Consider the following 22071-nt stretch of genomic DNA (forward strand, 5'->3'; position numbering starts at 1 on the left):
CATTTACTAACCAATCCTGAGAATCCATTCACAACTCTCAGTTACAAACAATCATAATTATGCTCTATACTGTCAACTTGAAATTATTACCCTTAGTGCCCAGTCACAGTTCATTTGGCCCCTGTCATCCAATATGGTCCCTCAGAAAAATCTCTTGAGACGGATAATGTAATTGACGCCCATGATTTCATACCTGTGTTATGTACATGCAGAAGTGATCATCAATCCATCCATTTGTCCATCCATCCAAAAAAAAGAAAGAAAAAAAATCAGAATTTAATCTAAACATGAACCTTGTGCTGTTTGATATCCTGCATCTATTTCCGCAGCAAGTCACCTTCTGTGAAACACAGAATGTTTCTCTTCACATGCTGATATCCGATACTTCCTTTGCTCCCGCTAACAGTATCCATAAATCAAATTCTGTCTGCAGGTCGTCATACGTCTGCGAGGGTTTTAGTAACATGTTTTGCAGAAGTGCAATATTGCAGAGGCACATGTTAGCGAGCCATGTTTGCGCCATCGTTCTGTTTCAAACCGCATCTCTTGTGTGTTTATTTTTGCTCGCAGCTCCTTGTGTGCATTGCTTTTCCCCCTATTTTTTTTTTTCGCAAGCATATTTGTCAGCGAGCGTCCTTGTCATCCCGTGCATGTGCGGCTACTGATAGCTCCAGGTCTATCAGGCTGTCGGTCCTGATAAGGCCAACACTCGCGCAGGGCAGCAGTTGTCGGTGCGGCTGCTCGTCTTGCCTGTGCTGGGGAAGGAGACGCACCATTAGACATGCTGCAGTGACTACTGAGGAGGAGGAGGAGGAGGCAGATGTGGAAGAGGAGGTGGGGGGGAGAAAACTGATGCTGTGATAGAGGGAGAGACAAAGTGAGACCAGCTGAAGATGAAAAGCAACAGCAGCTTCGGTCTGGAAGAGAGAGAGAGGAAAAGGTGGGAGGACTGATAAGAGAAGAAATGGGTGCGAACAGGAACGTGTCAGACGGACACAATTTATGGCTCAATAAATTCCTCCGTTTCAAGCATTAGAGGCAGGAGTTTCTACTCGTGGTTGGATACGAGAAAATAATTAAATGTGGACTAGATAATCGTTTTAAATGAAGGAATTAGACCCTCTTTTTTGGTCAAAATGTTCCCTAAAGCAGCACAGCATCGACGAAGAAGGAGGAGGAGGACAAATGATGTGTTGATTTAAGTGTCTTAAATAGATCTTTGGACCTCTATTGTATCATCAGTATGTGTCTGTTTGTACAAAACTCTCTTTTCATTGAAATATTTACAAAAGAAAATGTTCTTAAGCCCCACGCACTGAAAATACATTATTTTTCTGGAGCTTAAATCTTTTTTTATTACAATAACCACACCCACTCTGCTGCGATTGTTCAAGCATCCAGATTTGTCACTTTGCATCATCAATCCAGGAAGTCTCCACCTCCAAGGGACTCGTTGTTTTAACAAAGCGGGTCGTGATTACAGCTGGAGGAGGAGGGAAGCCCATTTTTATGTCATAATGGACTCCTCTCTTTTGGTTTAAGATAAGAAGACAATTAAATGTGGACTAGATAATCGTTTTTAAATGAAGGAGTTAGACCCTCTTTTTTTGGTCAAAATGTTCCCTAAAGCTGCACAGCATCGACGAAGAAGGAGGAGGAGGACAAAATGACGGTTGAGTTTGATTGACATGTCATTTAAATAAGAGACGTTAAAAAAAGTCCAGGTGGAAAAATAGTGATTTATTACAGTTTTCCAAGCGTGGTATTCAGTTGGTTAGGTGATATGAGGGGGTGTTGAGAACCTTTTGGATATCGGCCCACAAGCTGCCGGTGACATTTACCGCCATTGAGAAGGTGATGTAACCGTTACTGCTGTTAAATGAGGTTAGACCGTGGCGGGAGTGGTCGTTGGTGGTAGAGAGTTTATAAAAGGATGTTCATGTCACTATATATTTGATTGTTAACTGTTTAATGTGAAGGTTTTTTTTGGATCCATTCAACCGATTTCTGATGCATATCTATGTTGTCAGGTTGGCAAGTATGACCAGCTTTTCTCCAGTGAAACAGAGCCATGATCTCTCTGGTGTGTCTTGCGTCTGCCCCGGGGCATCCTCCCAGCCGTGTCACACATCACACTACCATCATAAAGGCACCGGCAGAAACACCAAAATTAAGATCCGTGTGCCTTTCCCGTTTGCCAAAACTCAGGACGAAGGGTTGAGACTGTCAGTAAATTTGGAGCTTTGTCTTTTGGCTCAGCTCTTATTTCACCACGAGTGACCATCATAAGAGAATTTGATCAGCGATCTGTTCATTGATCAATCTCCATCCCTCCTTCTGGACGACTTGAATCTTTAATAGCAAAGCCCATTTTTAATAAGCATCTTATGTTAGCGTTACACTTATTTCACTTATGAACGTTGGAGCCTGAAATGTTCAAAGAAACATTAATCTTAAGTTTAATTGGTAAATATGGACTCAAACATGGATACTGTGACCTTTTTTAATTTTAAAGAGAGACCTTAAGAGGAGGTCTTCACCTTTTACATTAAAATTATAACTTAAACGGCAACTAATATATATATTATATGTATCACCAGTATGTGTCTGTTTGTACAAAACTCTCTTTTCATTGAATATATTGACATAAGAAAATGTTCTTAAGCCCCGTCCAATGAAAACACTTGATTTTCCTGGAGCTTAAATCTTTTTTTAATCTTTCTTTATTACCATAACCACACCCACTCTGCTTTGATTGTTCAAACATTCCGATTTTTCGCTTTGCATCTATCCAGGAAGTCTCCACCTCTAAGGGACTCGTTGTATAAACAAAGCGGGGTGTGATTACAGCTGGCTGGAGGAGGAGTGAAGCCTATTATTATGTCATAATGGACTCCGCTCTTTTGGTTTAAGATAAGAAACAGAGGTTATCAATGTAAGCTATTATAAAGAGACTTCCAATTAGATTAAAAAAATAAAACATAGCTTTTTGAGTGTTGTTTTAGTAAAGGAGGACAAACACAGAGAAAACATAAGATAAATATTACCTCTAAGAATAAAATTGATATTCACAGTTATGGACAAATATCTAGTTTATTTGGGCAGTGAAAGACGGCGAAACAAATTTGACCCTGTGTCTGATTGAGTTTGTAACCTTTGCTATAGACACGATGAAGGTCATTTATTTGAGTGATTCCATTTTAAACTGTTTTACTAAGTCAAGTTTTCATACTTCTTGTTAGTGGTGGCTCAACAAAGCCAGACAAGAGAAAGACAAACCCTTCTAATCTTCCTAAACCCACATGAAACTACACAACATTTTCTCACCAACCCTGAGAATCCATTCACAACTCTCAGCCACGAACATCATAATTCTCATGTCGGAACTCGGGCGGCTTCCTCCACTCACTTCCCTTCATCTGATATTCATAGTTTTTTTGGCCGAGGGACGATCATTTTCGAACTCTTCTGGCGCTTCAGGAAACAAAAGATGGCTCCTCCCTGTTCCTGCTCTTTCACACACTTCTTTTTTTTTTTTCTTCTTCTTCTTTCTCTTCTCCCTGGCCACACACTCGTTCTGCTTTCATAGAGGCAGCAGAGCCTGAATTTTGGGGCAGTTTTTTTTTTTTTTTTTTCTTGACAGAGAGGTTTTTTGCTGTAACCCAAAGTGAGTTTTGGGAGGTAGGCAGGGGAGGGAGGGGTGAGGTATTGAACGGGCGGGAGGGAGGGAGGGAGGGAGGGAGGAGAGAGACAGAGAGAGGGGAAGAGAGAGAGAGAGAGAAAAAAGAGGGGGAGCACATGTGTATGCTTGTCACTGAGGGGCTGGGAGAAGGACCGAGGGAAGCGAGGTAGCTGGCCACGGCCGCCATATGCTGACTGGATTTCTGTTCATGTCTGCCGTGTGAAGAAGGTTGTGTTGGCCGGCGGGGGAACACACCATGGGAAGCTCACATCTCCTCAACAAAGGCATGCCTCTAGGTAACCTCTGCTTTCATGTGGGAGCACAAGTGTGTGTGTGTGTGAGTGTGTGTGTGTACCTGCCAATTTTTTGTGAACTCAGTGTACATTATTCTGCCTTCCTCCTTCCTCCTCCTTCCTCCTCCTCCCCCCTTTCTGTCTCCTCCTTCCTTCTCTTAATTCTCACTCTATTATCTTGTTCATCTGCACGCCGCCTCTTCTTCTCACATGAATGGTTCGCCTTTTCTGGAGCTCCGTTTCTGTGTGTGTGTGTGTGTGTGTGTTAAGAGACGATCCACTTCTGTTGAAGGCTGTTTGAACACCTCATCTGCTGTGACAGAAATAGAACCTCTCTCTCTCTCTCTCTCTCTCTCTCTCTCTCTCTCTGGTTCGAGGGCTAGCAAGGACGTGACACATAATTCTTTATTATTGTGACACAGAGGGCTGCTCATTGAAGCACATGCACAAAAGAGGGATTCATGTAGAGACACATCCACACACACACATACACACACACACACACACACACACACACACACAATTGGATTCACACACAGGTGACAGGCACACCTCGTGATAGGGGCTGGAAAAGACGGTTCTAGAAGGAAGAATCAAGGTAGGGCTGCCGGCGAAGAATGAAGGGTGGGGTTAATAGAGAGGATTCTGAAAAAAATACTCTACATTTTGTCATCTGTGATGTCATCAACAGACATGGCCTGTAGCCTGTTGATGACATCAAAGATTTCGGGATCAGAGTCGATCCCTTTTTTAAAATTTTTTTAAAACAATTTCTGCCGACGTGCCCAAGGTCAGTGGCGATGGAGAATATCAATTATGGAGGGGGATGTTGGGGGGGATTTCCCACCCCCCGTCGTTAATCACCGGGTGGGTTTACGAGAATTTACGTTGATCCGCTCGAGGATGTTCGTCTCCGGCGCCGCGTGGAGCGTTCGCTCGCCACTTGGTGTCATAACTGCTTTTGATTTATGAAGTTCCTGATTCTGAAAACACTGCGATCGAGTCTGATGGTTACTCTGAGCTACTTCCAATGACCTTTTCATAACTCGGGATGTAGTCGGAGTGTGACGTTATGCTCACAACATATCGGATTTAAATCACCAGATATCGATATATATTATATTTAAGCATCAATTCTAAAGTCATTTTCAAGTGTTGATTATTCAATTTAGGTATTTGAGAGTCACGTAAGCTCTAGTTTACATCTGAATAACCATTTATTTAAAATGTATACTCAAGTTTACGTTCAAACCGTAACAAGAGACAAGGGGTCCATTCCTTATCACTTTATAATGAATTGTGTTTTTTAAAATACAGTGATGGAAAAAAAATAACAAGACAACCCTTGTTTAAAAGAATGGTTATCAATCTCCTCCTGTGTGTATCATGTGACCAACAGAGAGAATAGAAAACAAGGAATGTCTAAAATCCATATATGGTTGTAAAAACTTAAGTGGTCAATAAAACCATGGAAAATGTTTAGATATCAGCGTATTAAAATAATAATAATAAAAGATGAAATAAACCCCTATGAGCTAGAGAAATAATATTTATAATAAATGTAACTTAACTTGTGAAAGACATTTAAAGCACCAAGAGATTCAGAAAGAAAACTATAATCATTGAATGATAATCTATGGATTCATGATGTATGTAATTCGAGATCCTTTCCCTAAAATCATCTTCTAAATCGATTCCTTCATATTCATAAACTTTCTAATGAATCTCTCTATAACTTCATTTCCTGGTCCGACTGAACTCTCATAACAATCTCCGGGCTTGTAACGGTTAAACGCACTTAGTCGATACTCGACAATGCTGATAAAGGGTTTAATATTGATCCTATAATGCAGTAAAAATTTGACCCCTTATTGATCCTGGTTGAAACTATACGTCCAGCACCATGTATTGATCATTCCATCAGCTGCTCACTCAAGTGGGATGTACAGCAAATAATCCTTTATTTAGCTCCAGCGGTGATGTATCAATAATTTAATAGTAATAATTATACGATAATGTAGCAATTATATACATACTTCTATTGTTATAACCCTTTTACCATCACACTTCCTGCTCCAATCACAGAATCATTACTTGTTTATTATTAATAATCCGGACAATCATTATTTTACTTTCTTCTACGAGCGTCAAACTCAAGGCCAAGGTGCCAAATCTGGCCCGCTAAGTCATTTAATGTGGTCAGTATTGATTATTCATTACTCCACTGACTACAAAGAGACAGTCGAGCCACACTTCCCTTTCTCTAGAAACCTTCTCCGGTTGTAATTGGAGGGAATACTGAGGCGTTCACATGCCAACCCTTCGACAAGTTCCGGGTCTGCCCCTGGGGTTCCTCCTACCTTTGGAATGTTATCTTTGCATTTCCAACTAAGATGAGTCTCCATGCTTTCACCAACTAGTGCTTTTGTTTTACTTTAAACCGTATTGTTAACACCATAGATACTGTAGTATTACAGTGTAATAATGCTGTCCTTACCTCACCAGTAACCCACATTGATACATAGACAGATCTTGCGTCCGCTCAGACAAAAACTATAAAACCGATCATGAAAAAAGCCTATTAAAAACGTTATATTTTGTTATTACTCGTTAATTCTTGATTCTTTTTGTACTTGATCTGATAACTTGTTGAACCAAAAACCATTTTGAAGAAAAAATAGGTTATTTTATGATCTAAATTGACCTACAATGTGTGTGAATTTAATTACATACAGTTAAACATATTTAAAAAAAAAAATCTTATTATGTTCTGACATAATTACACTTAAATTCTTTCTAATGACATTAAAAAACGTTTTTTATTAATCAAATATTTCAACGTTTGTGAAATGATATTACTTATTGATAAGCATTTCTTGAACTACTCCCAATAAAATACTCAAGTACTTATGCAATACTAGAAATAAGAAAACAAGATTGGTTCATTCAGTTGCGTGACATAGTCAACTTGACTCATACACAACACATATTAGTATTTTGTTTCTGAAAACGCTCCTAAGACGGCTCTGAGCCTCTGCTGTGTTCAAACAGAAACTCAAAAGAGCAGGCGGGTGACTAATGAACCTGCCTAGTAACAAAACTCAAACAGAAAAACCCTCTGGAAATTGCCGGCAGCATAAAGAAAGCTGTAGGCGATAACCTGAAAGGGGAGACGACGTTAAAAAAAAAGAGTCAACAAGAGATGAAAGGCGGATGCGATCCACGCAGAGCCGAGGAGAATAAAAGGCTGCTTCTAAAAACACGCCGTGTTCCTTCACGCCACAATAGCCGGTGACAGCTTTTCTGTGGGTGCGGGTGGTTGCTGCAGTCGCAGACGTCGGCCTGATCACAGGTGCCGGCAGACACGCAACACTTTTCTCCTTTTTTTGCCTGGGAATCCATGGAGGAATAAACAAACACCATCTGAAGCAGCTGCAGGGGGTTCAAGTGGAGTTCAGGCGCGAACAAAGTAGAATTATTCGTATTCTTTTTGTTTTTCAGGAAACGTTTAAAGTGTTTCTGAAGCAACTCTTCGAGTAAATAATGGGATCAGAAGATGGTGAGGAACATTTATCTATCAGGGTCAGGTATCACATGACCTCGTGCTTAGAATCATGAACTATGTTTATTTTAATTAACAAACGGTTACCTAGAAATATTTGTCAGGGCGTTTATTTTTCAATTAAAAAATCACAGTATCTTTTAAATGCATACATGATAACATAGACCAGTGAGGCTGCACTTAAAGAGGACGAACTTAAAGATAAAAAAGAATAAGAAGTAAATTATTATACCCATTTTAAATGATACTCATTTGACAGATGTGGTGAATCCTGGGGCAGAAAAAGATATTTCTCTGCAAGACAGTGTGGAAAAATAGAATGAAAACATTGAGAAATTTACACTAAAAGAAATAAATATACTTGCATGACATAAACTAAATCACTCAGTAAAACAGAAATAATTACCCCCCCAAATACCCCCCAACAAATAGGTTTAAGATTAATGTCCCTAATTGAAAATAATAAAATAATAATAAGGCATTAGTTCTTATTTCTTTCAATGCTTCTCTAATATGAATTGAATAGAAAATGTTATTAACATTCTATTTTGATCCATTCATTTATATACTATCCGTATTGTTGTGGATATATGTTTATATTGTAATAATAATAGTTTATGGGTATATTTAGTTCCTACGCTAAAATTTAAATGAAATACTTTTGTTTCTAGAGATTAAATACTAAGAGTAAAACTTTACCCGGAAGCAACATTTATTGAAGATTCAAACAGACTTCTATATGTATATATGAGCCAAATACAAAATTCAATTTGCTTATATTTTTTTCTTCAATGTGAATTTTTCTTGGTTTTCGTAGAATAGGTTTTCATGGGACTATTTACTTTGTGAGCTTCAGTTTCCGTCAAACAGATATTTTGGCTCTGAGTGAGATAGAAAGATAAACAGCTGCACAGATGCGGTCACTGAGAGGGAGTGAGACATAGAGAGCATGACATGAGTTGTTTTTAATTGAGTTTGAGAGACAACCTTAAATAGTGTTGGCACTTGGTACTCTTGGTACAGAAAGTGATTTTATTTTTGATGGAAATCTAGTTGTATATTGCAAGAGTTTTGTGTTGTTAAATATGGACTTCATTGAGATTTTTACCACAAAACGTCTCATTCATAAAAGCTCTGACTAAATAACCAGCTACTCAATAGTAGTGATAACGTTTCAAGATTTAGAGGCAACGGAATGATTGGAAAAGGAACTGGTGGAGGATAAAACTGCCAAAAAGACGACAGCCAGATGTCCTGGAAGAGGAAACACTTTGTTGTAAAGAGTTAACAGTCCGACGTCTGTTTTGACATATCGCTTCTGATTCCAGTGGACTTCCTGGTGACCTTTATGACCCCGCATGCATCACAATCCCCTGATCTTTGGCACATTTTTCCCTTTGATTGACAGTCTGAAAACATTATTTTTCCTCCTCTGGGAGATAAATCCAGCTGTTGTTGAGAGCAGGCCGGTGACAGCTGTGTCCAGTCCGAGCTTACGGGCCGGGCTTTCCCACCGGCTCGCTCGCCTGCAACGCTGATGCTTTTTCCATTTCTTGAACCTCGGCTAAATAGATCTCGAGTCATTTAAGGTCTGATTACGAATTTTCCACAGGAGGCCATTTTCATTTTTTGGCAATTTGATCCTTTTTAATGAGATTGCAGATGGTTATTGTTTTACAGAGCAATTACGACGTGGATTCGTTCACGTCAGGGAAGTCGCTTTTACTTGTGGGATGTTGTGCGTCAAATTGATATAACAACCCATAAATCCATTACACAACAAATGGGGACAAACTAAGCTCCAAACAAATATCCCTTTTATCAGGTGGTGAACTACCCAGGGGAGAAAGTGAGGGCAACTTAAGTTGCAGAACTGGAACAGTAGGACGGAACAGAGATCACTCTAGTTTGTAAAACATGTTAAATCCCACCTTAAGCTCTCAAGACATTTGACTTTTGAAAGCCACAATGCTTGGAAATAATATCATATGTCAAGTGGAGACACATGAAGATGTCTCCTAGTTAGCTTATTATCAGGTAAAATGGAGAGAAAAAACTTTGTTGTGTTCATATGTGTTTGTATTAGTGACAGCATACTTTAAACCATTCAGAATCATTCACTTTTATTGCCAGTGTCTGGATTGTTTTGTGGTAACATTACAGAATTAAATAATAATGTAATTAAATGAGACTAACGAGATACGATAAATAAACTATAATAAAAATAAAACAAGAGACATTTACATCATAAGCTTCCCTCTTGAACATAACAAGATTATTATTACCACATTATTGTGAATAAATTAACATGATATCAACTTTTTACGACATGGTTAAAAAAGGAAAAATCCATGTATTTGAAATAACGTAGAACGTGACTCTGCAATTGTGGATTAAATTAGTTACGATTTCAACTTCATATCAAGTTATGCAAGGAAAATTACACAAAATAAACCCTGACAGTGAGTGTTTCCTAATACTTAAGTGGCTACATTTTTTTGCTATAGTGGCACTTCTTGTATCCAACCTTTTTTTAAACTAGGGCTTCCATTAAACTTTGACTATAATTTTAGGGGAAAACAAAAATGCTGCCGTCTAAAGGTCAAGTGGCCACATCATTTAAGAGTTTGGAAATCATCGGAAAGTGAAGATAAAATAGGATGTACGTGTGATTCATCCTGAGCCAAACTAAAAGTCAATCTGCAATTCACTTACAGAGATTGGCTCGGCGTGTTTATTATCATACTTCTACTCGTCAGCGTGCTCCTCTCTGGGTCACATTTTGACCTGGAATGACAACTATTTCCTCCCAACTCTGAGTGGGAAAATGTCAGGAATTCCGCTCGCAATCCGAAAAAAAACCTCCACTTTACAGCCCAGTGTGAGCGTTCTCTATGCTGCCGAGCATCAAGGTCTTTCTCTCAATCGCCTTTTTGTTCTCGAGTGTCTTTGCTCAACTCGGCGGAAATGTGAGCCTTTTATTCCCAAAACGGTTTTGTCCCTGCGGGGGCGCATCGATACGGAATGGGATACTTTGGATTTGTATTCCTGGTTGAAGATGCGTGTAAAGCCTCAACACATTTCACTGCTAACCAATGTCTTTTTCTCAGCCTCAGATTCCGTGTTTAAAAAGAACAAATAATGAATTTTCTCGTCTATCATAGCCTGAAACGTCTTCATTTTGCTCTTTAATCTAACAATCCAATGAATACTACAGTGAATACTAATGAAACCTGACAACATTTTCAAACTGAGAGCGCCATCTAGTGGCCTTTCAAAATTAAGACAGTGTTTAATGATACCTCATTAGCTGTTTCATGAAACCTCATCAACGCTCGTATTCACGGTGACACGACTTGTCAATGGCTACTCAATAACAGAAATTTGGTTAATATACGCAACTGCAGGGATGCGTTTACTGAGAGGGAGTGAGATGAAAGGACTCTGATGAAAAGAGCCTGAGTGTTGGTATCGGCTCTTCATCCAAGTGTGATTTTAAATTGAGTTAGAAGGATATTTTGGACAGTGTTGTTGGAAGTATTCTAGTCCTACTTAAAACATTCATTTACATTATTCATTTGAGGAACGTCTCTTATTGTAAATATGTCAAAGAGTTTAAATTAATCTTCTAAATTCGATGGTAATGTATTTAAGAGTAATCACATGTTTTAAAGTTGAAAAAAAACCAACATGTTTTTGTCATCTTTTTCATTAAAACTGTTATTAAACAGTGAGAAACTCACAGTTATATTAAACTATATTGAAAAATGGGACATAAGCAACCACTAATGGCAGATTTTGTTCAGCAACACATTCAAAGTAACCATGATACCATTATATAAACAATATTGTTTAAGGGTTAACTAAGAAAGAAGGTTTCCTGCTTGACTCAAAAACTGAACAAAATCTCCTTAAGAAAACCAGTGCAAGAATCAATATTTATACATACAGCCTTGAGACTTGTATATACAGTACATATATATTTATTTGTATATATAGGTGTACATGACATTTATAAATTACACTTTTTATACTTCAGATTTTTTGTATTTATCAGTACCTACAACAATAATATTTAATTTGTGTTATTTTTCGTTTTTTGCTGCTGCTCACAAATAAATAAAACATTAATCTTTCATGACACTGGGATCTCAAGCATTATACTTTAGATATACACTATGTCACAATTTTCCACAAACTTACTTAAAACATTTATATAACAAAAACTCCCCCCTCACATTTCTATTAAAGGTCAAATGATGTCACCAAAGCTGCCGCTCTTGAAACTTGGCACAAGAACATCACAGGAACTGAAGAAGTTGAAAGCTGAAGTGAAAAGCTTCAACGATTTGGCTTCAGTCTCCTGACGTGAGCTTGTCGAACCGGAAAACTTACAAATGCAACAGGAAGTTTCAATTGCGCTGAAAAGGGCATATCGAGTTTGAGTGGGTCTTGGAATGTCTGAATGGTGAAGAGGCCGACCATCTCTAGTGGAAAGGCAGACGAGAGTGACGGGAACAGTCTGAATCAGCAAAAATGTTAGAAAAGACTCGACAAGCAAATGTCCACCACAGGATGAGTCAACAGTGTCTGTGGTTTCCATCCTTACTGTCGTTTTATGGCTGCATGTTTCCGTTTCTACTACAGTTTTCCCAGTGAAAAAGCAGTTCTTATTTGACAGCCTTTGAGCAATGATTTAATAAAACTACCGGTGGAAAGGTTGCAGGAGAGTCAAGGCCTCCTCGCTGACTAAAAACATTTATTCTGTCCTCAAGTGGCCTTACTGAACTCATGATCTTCTCTTGCTCATATCGCCTCTGACTTATGTTTCATTTGTAATTTCAGACTTCCAGGGCAGGGGTGTCATACTTACCCATGCAACGAGCCAAATTTTAAACTACCTACCTACCTACCTATCCCGGTGCATATCACCTACCTACCTACCTACCTACCTATCCCGGTGCATATCACTTCCTACCTACCTACCTACCTACCTACCTACCTATCCCGGTGCATATCACCTACCTACCTACCTACCTACCTATCCCGGTGCATATCACCTACCTACCTACCTACCTACCTATCCCGGCGCATATCACCTACCTACCTACCTACCTATCCCGGTGCATATCACCTACCTACCTACCTACCTACCTACCTACCTATCCCAGTGCATATCACCTACCAACCTACCTACCTACCTACCTACCTACCTACCTATCCCGGTGCATATCACCTATCTACCTATCTACCTACCTACCTATCCCAGTGCATATCACCTACCTACCTACCTACCTATCCCGGTGCATATCACCTACCTACCTACCTACCTACCTACCTACCTACCTACCTACCTACCTACCTACCTACCTACCTACCTACCTACCTACCTACCTACCTACCTACCTACCTACGTATCCCTCTGCGTATCACCTACCTACCTACCTATCCCGGTGCATATCACCTACCTACCTACCTACCTATCCCTCTGCGTATCACCTACCTACCTACCTATCCCGGTGCATATCACCTACCTACCTACCTACCTATCCCGGTGCATATCACCTACCTACCTACCTACCTACCTAACGTGCATATCACCTATCTACCTACCTATCCCGGTGCATATCACCTACCTACCTAACGTGCATATCACCTACCTACCTACCTATCCCTCTGCGTATCACCTACCTACCTATCCCTCTGTGTATCACCTACCTACCTACCTACCTACCTATTAATTTGTGTATCACTTACCTACCTAAAGTACCTATCTGCATATCTATCTACGTGCCTAACTATCTATCTTTCAACCTATATCTATCCAAGTCATATTTAATGGCTTTATTTTCAATCTCCAGGTATTAGACCACCCATCATGAACGGGCCCATGCATCCCCGCCCTTTGGTGGCGCTCCTGGACGGGCGAGACTGCACGGTAGAGATGCCCATCTTGAAAGACGTCGCCACCGTGGCCTTTTGTGATGCTCAGTCTACTCAAGAGATCCATGAGAAAGTAAGTTATCCAAGTGTTTTTCTTTACAAGACACAAGATCAACTGGAATTCTCTGCGACTTAAAACATTTGTACTTCAAATATCAAAGCCTTGGCAGCTTTGGCTGTTTCATGTTGTTGTCAAAGGGAATCTCGGATCAAAGCTAATTGGTAGATTGTCACTTTGTCTAATGAGACACCCCATAACCAGAGCCTCTTGACAGTGGGTGGATGAAGTCAACATGCTGTTAAACTACTTATTTTCCACCCACCAGTACCAAAATCGGAAGACTGTCTGCTTCATCTCACGCTCTGGTAACAAGATAACAGTGAAGCCTTTGGAAAGCCGAGTCTGTCGTCCAATTAGTTCGGGCCAGACATGGGCAAAGCGCGGCACGTTTTCAAACTGAGCACGACGAAATGTTTGATAGATTTCTGATCTCATAATTAAAAAGTATCCGTTGCACAATTTAAGCTCTGCCGTAAATGATCTCCAATTATTTTTGTGACTCAATTTATTGTTAAAAATATTAAAGACATTTATACTTTAGAATGTATTTCCCCAATGTCTCACATTAAAAAAAGCAATAGTTAATTCATTAATTAATTTATACTTTTATTTAAACTAAAATAAAAATAATAATAATAGCTATATATTTCTTTTAAGATTTGAATATAGGTTAGGTAGAACTTTTTTGATGTTTGTTTATATCATATATTATATATATTGTTTATTATATTTATATTTGAAATATAAAAAAAAAGGTTTCATTTCCTGATTTTTTCTGCCCCCAAGGCAACAGCAGTGTTAGTCAATACTGTTTGACTGGAAACATAATTCTGTATAAAAACTGTATAATCATGAGTCACTCACAAAACACATTTTGTCCCAAAAAAAAAAAACTAAGCTCTTGTTAAACCATTACGTGTTTGTTTGTGATCAAACAAGTGATTCAAAATTAGACTGAGATGTGTGTTGAAGACACAGACCTCAAATGTGGGTCAAGCTCTGATCCAGTGCAGCCAATGTGGACTGTAAACAGGTTTGTATGTCTGGCGGGGTAAGCGTTCGGTTCTGGGTGAATGCCAGTCACACTCTGTTTGTGAGCGTGCTCAGTAGACCACAGCGTGCCACAAACAGATGGCTCGCCCTCCCACCCTCTGCAGTAATCGCCCACCTCGGTGTGTAATTAAATTGTCTTTTTCTTGTAATTGACGTCCATGTTGTTACTGTCCACTGTAACCCGTGAAGTAGATGTTCAGGGTTTGCCCAACCTATTGACCTAGGTAGATGGGATATATTTACACCCCCTGCCACCTCATTAGGGGTTAACTAAATAAAATGGGTGATGTGAGGAAGCTGTGTCAAATTAAAGGCCTTGGGGTCGTATCTGACATTTTCAAGGCACACAAGAAAATTCAGAAACATTATGTTGGCTCATAAATCAAGCTAAAAACTCAGCCTAAAGCAAAGATTCTATTTTCAAAAGTCAGGGGGCCATTGACTATATTCCATGTGACCCTCGATGACAATGTTGATTATAAAATAAACACATTTTTGGACGATATTTGAAATGCATTTTAGGGCCTTTTGATAAGAGATTTTGAAAATGCAACAGAATTGTGATGCTAATGAATAAAATATAAACCTTTGATAATCTATCTCACAAGAAAAAATATGTTGTTAATAATATGAATACACTTTAAGTTTTAAATAAACTATAGATAACTCCTGAGATGTTCCAGTTGATCTTTAATCTTTTATCTTAAATTATTACAATATCAAATACAAAATCCACTTTACTATGTTCAAGCTTTTCTGCTCCAATAGCTTCTTTCTTCTTAGGTCTTAATCCTTGTGTTAGAGACAACACAATGGATACCTCAAACACATTTTTTTTTCCTCGAGCCTTTAGGTCACCTTGACCTTGAGGGGTTATGTTGAACTTAACCTTTTTAAATGAAAATACATTTTGTTCTGCTGAACTTTATCCTTTTTTTTCCTGATTTTGGCCATTTGTATAAGTAACACCATTTTAGATGTTCAGAGTTCAACATTTTTTTTTGTTCCAGGTTCTGAACGAGGCGGTCGGAGCGCTGATGTATCACACCATCACTCTGATGAGGGAAGATCTAGAGAAGTTCAAAGCACTGCGCATCATTGTTCGCATTGGCAGCGGCTACGACAACATCGATATCAAATCTGCTGGCGAACTAGGTAAGACATTAAATAAACTACATCTTCAACAATGGCTGCAAAAAAAAAAAAGTTTATAGCTGAGGAGGCGCTTCTTAGTTTTGAATATTTCAAAGCAAATTAACCAAAACATACTCTCTCTGTGGCATCTTTTGCTGAAAACTGCTGATGCTCGTTCTGCTTCTGGTTCATCCCCGTTTTTATCTCTATAAATGGGCTGAGGAGCCATTATTAACGGTTATCTCCACTCCTTCAGGAATTGCTGTTTGTAACATGCCGGCAGCCTCGGTGGAGGAGACGGCAGACTCCACTTTGTGTCACATCCTCACCCTCTATCGTCGAACCACTTGGCTGCACCAGGTTTGTCGTTGTGATTCGTCTTAGTTGTGGCTTCGAAAATGAGAATAAGAAAACCTTAAACTTGTCAAAACCTTTTTTTCTTATCTGCCTGAATTCATTCGTAAAAGCCTTTGTTTTCATGCGTGAACCTTTAAGACTAGAAAATGAAGATTGATGTTGTTTGTTTTCGCAGGCGCTCCGAGAGGGCACGAGGGTTCAGAGCGTTGAGCAGATAAGAGAAGTAGCTTCAGGAGCAGCGAGGATCAGAGGAGAAACGCTGGGTCTCATCGGTCTAGGTGAGGGAACAAAAAAGCCTGTTTATGTTATTTACAGGAGGTTGCAGCGAGGGCATGAGGGTTGAATCCTTCCACTTGCTTTGAGCCTCTTTTGTTCTCAGCTAAATCGAAATTTAGAGGCAATAACATTTAAGCAGATTTGCCACACGCCTGACATAAAGCTCAAGTCTTTTGAGTTCACATGGAACTACCTATATATAACGAAAAAACTTTATTCAAAAAATATAATTTGTTATTTTCTTCCAGGTCGTGTGGGTCAGGCTGTGGCCTTGAGGGCAAAAGCCTTTGGCTTCAATGTGATTTTCTATGACCCATATTTGGCGGATGGTGTGGAAAGATCCTTGGGACTACAAAGGGTCACCACACTGCAGGTACACACACAGTTTGTGTTTTCTTTTCTACTACATCTGACTATATTCATCAAATCTAAAACTAGATTGTGCTTATTGTTAACCATTTTTGTTATTTTTGGTCAGATATTATAGACAAGAAAGGCATTTAAGGTGTCCAGACCTCTTCCAAGCAGCTCATCCCAAACTATCATATTTTTTAATTGTTATAGCATTTGAAAAACAAATTCTATCCTTAATAGACAAAATAAAAGAAAAAACAGCAGGTGGCAGTAGTGTCCCAGAACTGGCTTGCAGTAGAACCTGAGCAGGAAATGTCGGTTGACCATAGACAATATGAAACTAAGGGCAAGATGTCTGAAGAATATAGATGGAAAGTTATCTGTTCGTTGTAACACTATTAACATGGAATATTCTGCAAACGGAACAATTTACATTTACAAAAATGTAACCTCACTACCATTAGATGCTATATTCAATTTAAAACATGCATTCAGTAGTTAAAGGAAGGTTGGGTGTTAGGTTAGGTCAAATAATTTGACGGGTTGGTTAAAATGATAGGACGGTGTTTTTATAGTATCTAAACGTATTGTTGTGAAGTAGGGAAAGGAATGCAATATAGAACAACTGCCCTTATCACACCTTTGAGCTTCTAAAAAATCTTTTTTTCATTGAAGAATTTCACATTTGAGTTGTTGTGTTAATCATATAAGATGATGTTTTAAATATTCTTTTTCAGGATCTTCTCTTCCACTCCGACTGCGTTTCTCTTCACTGCAGTCTGAACGAACACAACCACCACCTGATCAATGACTTCACCATCAAACAGGTAAATATAATAATAATAATAATAATATAATACTGTATGAGCATCAAGGACACTAATTGTTTGTTAAGTTTATGTGATGGATCAATGTAGGAGTTGTAAAAAGTTGATGTCACACATTTGTGTCACAGATGCGTCAAGGTGCTTTCCTGGTGAACACAGCGCGAGGTGGACTTGTTGATGAGAAGGCCTTCGCTCAGGCTCTCAAGGACGGCAGGATACGTGGAGCAGCTCTGGACGTCCACGAGTCCGAGCCTTTCAGGTGAGAAAACTGGTCATGTTTTGTTCTTGTGTGTGATTACTACACCTTTATTCAGTCAATGATCGGTCTTGTTAATCTTGTGATGGATATCAGTTTCAGTCAAGGGCCGCTGAAGGACGCCCCCAATCTCATCTGCACCCCACATGCAGCCTGGTACAGTGAACAGGCCTCGCTGGAGATGAGAGAAGAGGCAGCCAGGGAGATCAGGAGGGCCATTACAGGTAACCAAACAGGTGGTGTCAAACTCAATCCAGCAAAAAAAACAACATCGGAAGTCATGTGATGAGAAAAATGATGAGTCTATAGCTACAAAGTTAATGAATCGGGTGAACAGGATTTGAACACACAAAATGATACAAGAGGCTTATTTTGACCCGAACAAGATCTCCAGAGGGATAAATAAAGTCAATCCTTCTAATTCATCAGTGTGATCTAGATGCACTGACCAAAGAGAACTGTTACCATTAAAGTTGCACGGGAAAACAATCATCTAAAGCCACAAACTAACAACATTGTTCATTGATTTTCAGGTCGTATACCAGACAGCTTAAAGAATTGTGTGAATAAAGAGTTTCTCACACAGAACAACCATTGGACGGGCATTGACCCGACTACAGTGCATCCTGAACTCAATGGAGCCTACAGGTGAGGAGCTATGTTGAAGTGGGGAAATAAAATTGTGTTCAATGTAGATTTGAGTCGGATAGGATGGATGGACCGATGAAGGATGGGTGCGTGGGTGGATGGTGGGTGATGTACTTGAAGAATGGATGAAAGAATGGATTGATAAAAGAATGGACCGATGGAAAGATGGATGATCGATGGGTTTGATGTTGGAAAAAAAATCATGAAAAAGATGCATAAAAGTGGAAGAATGGATAAAAAGGTGGATGAATTAAAGGATGAATGTAAGATGGATCGACAGGTGGATATATAAATGAAATGGATGGAAAGATAGATGAATGGAAAGACGGAATATGGATGGGTTTGAAGTTGGAAAAATAATGGAAAGATGCATAAAGGGTAAATGGAAGAATGGATGGATGGATAGAAAGATAGGTGGATGAATGACAGGATGAATGTGAGATGGATGGATAGGTGGACATAGGAATGGATGGATGGATGGATGGAAAGATGATAGAATGGATGGAAGAAAAGATGGATTGAAAGATTGATAGAAGACAAAATTAATGGATTGGTGGATAATATGAATAGAAGTATGGATTGATGAAAAGAGAATAAATGGAGGGTATGATAGTTGGATAGATGGATTAAAGAATGGAAGGATAAAAAAGATGGATTAGTGCATGGATGAAGGAAAGGATGGATGATAAGAGAAAGGATGGATGGAAAGATAAATGGATGGAATGATAGATGGATCGATGGATGAAATAATGGAAGGATAAAAAGGTGGATTAGTGGATCGATGAAGGGAAAGATCGATGAAATATAGATGGATGGAAGAATAGATAAATGGATGGTATGATAGCTGAATTGATGGATGAAAGAAAGGAAGGATAAAAAGGTAGATTAGTGGAAAGATAAAGGAAATTATGGATTAAATATGGATGGATGGAATAATAGATACATATATATTTGTTGATCGCACACCTTTTTACCTCCCAGGTACCCGCCCGGAGTGGTGAACCTGCCAGCCGGTGGCCTCCCTCCCCCAGTGGAGGGCATTGTACCCAGTGCTGTGCCCATCACCCACACACTCCCGCCAGCTGTCACACACCCTCCACACGCCCCGTCGCCGGGACAAAACACAGTCAAGCCACCAGAAGGCGACAGAGAGCAGCATGTGAACGAGCAGCTCTAACCCCCAAAAACACTGAACCACGTCTGGGAATCACACGGAGGAAGCGACTCATCGGACAGATCCGGATCCTGAACTGACTTGTAAATGGTTCCAGCAGTGATTTCAAACCCCCAAAGAAGAAGATAAGAAGAGACACGTGAACAGACTCTAGTCCTCTTCAGTCCCTGCCAGATGTTTGAGAACCAGTGTTGCTCTAGGAAGGAAAAAAAAAAACCTGCTGTTTTAGACTTTAGTGTGTTCAAAGTTAGAGGGACAACTTCAACGTCTTCTCTCTTTTTATGTGTCCTTACCTTAGTTCGGTGTACATGCAAGAGTAGTAGGAAAAGAAACGAATGTAACCCGTCTGTGTACATTTTTTAACAGTTTTGTCTTTAGGAAGAGAAAAAAAAAATCCAAGGGTTACGTCATATTTCCCACGAGAAAACAATATTTCTTCTCTGAAATTCAACCCCTAAAGAATGAGGCAGCTTTTTTTGCACACCATCTCAGGAAATTAAGTTTCCGCTGTTGGTTTATTATTAGGTTTTTTTTTATGCCACTTAGTGCTTTTGTTTTCTACCTGCTTGCCTTGTAGTGTCCTGCTATTTTTTGAAAAAAAGACAATTTGTTCTAGACATCTTACCAGAATCTCGGAAATAAAAGTTTGCATTTAACGGATTAAAAAGAGGAGCAGCTTTGAGGAGTCGGCAAAATCGTACGCTCGGCTTGGCCCATGTATTTTCTCATCATTTTTTTAATAACTGCTAATTGTGACAACATTCATTAAAAAAACTGAGCATATAAAGCAAAGTAGACAACTATAATTCCCTTTACAATTAGGCACACACTAAGTGAACCTCGCCTCTTCCCCTAAGTAGCTGGGACCCGGCTAAGTAAAACAGAGGTAGAAAATGAAGAACAAATTAATCAATTTATCATAAATGTCCAACGATTTAGCTCCAAAATCATTAGAACGCTAATATTATCTCCAGTGTATTTAGTTGCATCATTTTTTAATATGTTGTGCCAGATGAGAGTTTTGAATAAAATGCATATTTAAAGCACATTTTTGGCCATGAATGGGATTAAACACAATTTAAACTTGAAAAGGACTTCAAAATAGCCGAAGTTGAAGATGCGCAGAGATTTCAAGAAGTGTAAAGAAAAGTTTCACTTCCTCTGGTCTTCTAGAATCCCTTTAACATTTCATGATGGTTTCTAATCCAGTATACTATTTCTCCGCCCGCTGTGGCCTCTGTGTTTATGTGTACATATGGTGTTCTGCCTGCTTGTGTCGATGTGACTTGGTTGTATCTGTGTCTGAAAAACCAGTGCTGGGAGGAGGGATCTGGATAATACATTGTTCCATCAAAATGAAAAAAAATATATGAAAAAGTGAGTCAAAATTACGATTGAGGAATTTATTGGATTCCCTTCTGCCAGCAGCTGAGTGGTCAAACAGTTCACTGTTGCCTACCAGGTTGTCAATCAGGGCTGGACATTTCCCAGGCAAGATGGAATATTTCTGATTAAAAGTTCAACAAAACATTACAAACATTCCTCATTCCACTCTCTGAAATTCCATCCCTGGTTGAGCCACACAGTCCACTGTTGCCTATCTTGGTCCCCTCCATGGTAAAGTAGTAGCAATATATAGTACACATATATATTCTATATTCTACGGTAAATATTATTTTTGGTCGAAAACCCTGACAAAGATATGTTTGTGACCGTATGCATTTGTATGGATTATTTTAAAAGGAAATAAACTGTGGGAAAGTGACGTTTTGTGAGTTCTTTGTTTGGAAAAAATAGCTAAATAGGATTTTTTGTCAACAAAACCTGGATATATTTTGAGTTTGGAGTATAGAAACTGTAAATTGTAACTCTTAGATAAACAGTATTATTAAAGAGAGGGTCTCATGTATAAAACTCTTCGCCCTCAAGTAAAAAGTTAATGTCTGATAACCATTACCTACCACTAGATGTCACTAGCATATCTCTCTTAAATAATAAGGTGCAGAGAAAACTTGACAAAATGAATCAGATCAGGCGCTTTACTGTAATTTACTGTAACATTCATTTATTTACTCTGATTATCTTTTTGTGACCTCTGACCCCAGAAGTCAAAAAGATGCCTAAATAATAACAAAAAAAGTTTTATCAGTAGACTGGGATTTTTAAATCTAAAGAGACTAGAAATCAAAAATATGTATTTCTTTTTGGTTATATTAAGTTTCTGGGAAGGCAAACAGTTGTTGTTGTTGTTTATTACAATAATCAGATGAGGACTTTCCTATGGAACTATTTTTTTTAGTGTTCTTGATACGTTTTCCAACGACTGACCCGATCCCCTTCAACATTTTCAGATTTAATTTTGCCCCTGAGGAGAGTGAAAGTCCACCTCCAGTTCACGTGATAACTTGATGCCTGGGACAGGAAATATGGTCGATGTGTTGATCCGCCCTT

General features: G+C 39.0%; 1 protein-coding gene across 2 annotated transcripts; it reads left to right on the forward strand.

Moving 5' to 3' along the window:
• Positions 1-3746: 3746 nt before the first annotated feature.
• Positions 3747-21385, forward strand: ctbp1 (C-terminal binding protein 1). 2 transcript variants are annotated; one of them, XM_087798840.1, is made up of 11 exons: positions 3747-3978; positions 13399-13553; positions 15605-15749; positions 15985-16088; positions 16261-16363; positions 16610-16734; positions 17453-17542; positions 17671-17801; positions 17895-18022; positions 18332-18446; positions 19428-21385. In XM_087798840.1, exons 1-11 carry the CDS (start codon positions 3939-3941, stop codon positions 19621-19623), a joined length of 1332 nt encoding a protein of 443 aa, XP_087654966.1. In that variant the 5' UTR covers positions 3747-3938; the 3' UTR covers positions 19624-21385. The 2 variants fall into 2 exon arrangements, with proteins under 2 accessions (XP_087654966.1, XP_087654967.1); XM_087798841.1 differs by lacking the exon at positions 3747-3978 and adding an exon at positions 4461-4573.
• The last annotated feature ends 686 nt before the right edge of the window (positions 21386-22071 follow it).

This window comes from Callionymus lyra, chromosome 9 (genome assembly GCF_982586985.1).
Source record: "Callionymus lyra chromosome 9, fCalLyr1.hap1.1, whole genome shotgun sequence".
Lineage (NCBI taxonomy): Eukaryota > Metazoa > Chordata > Actinopteri > Syngnathiformes > Callionymidae > Callionymus > Callionymus lyra.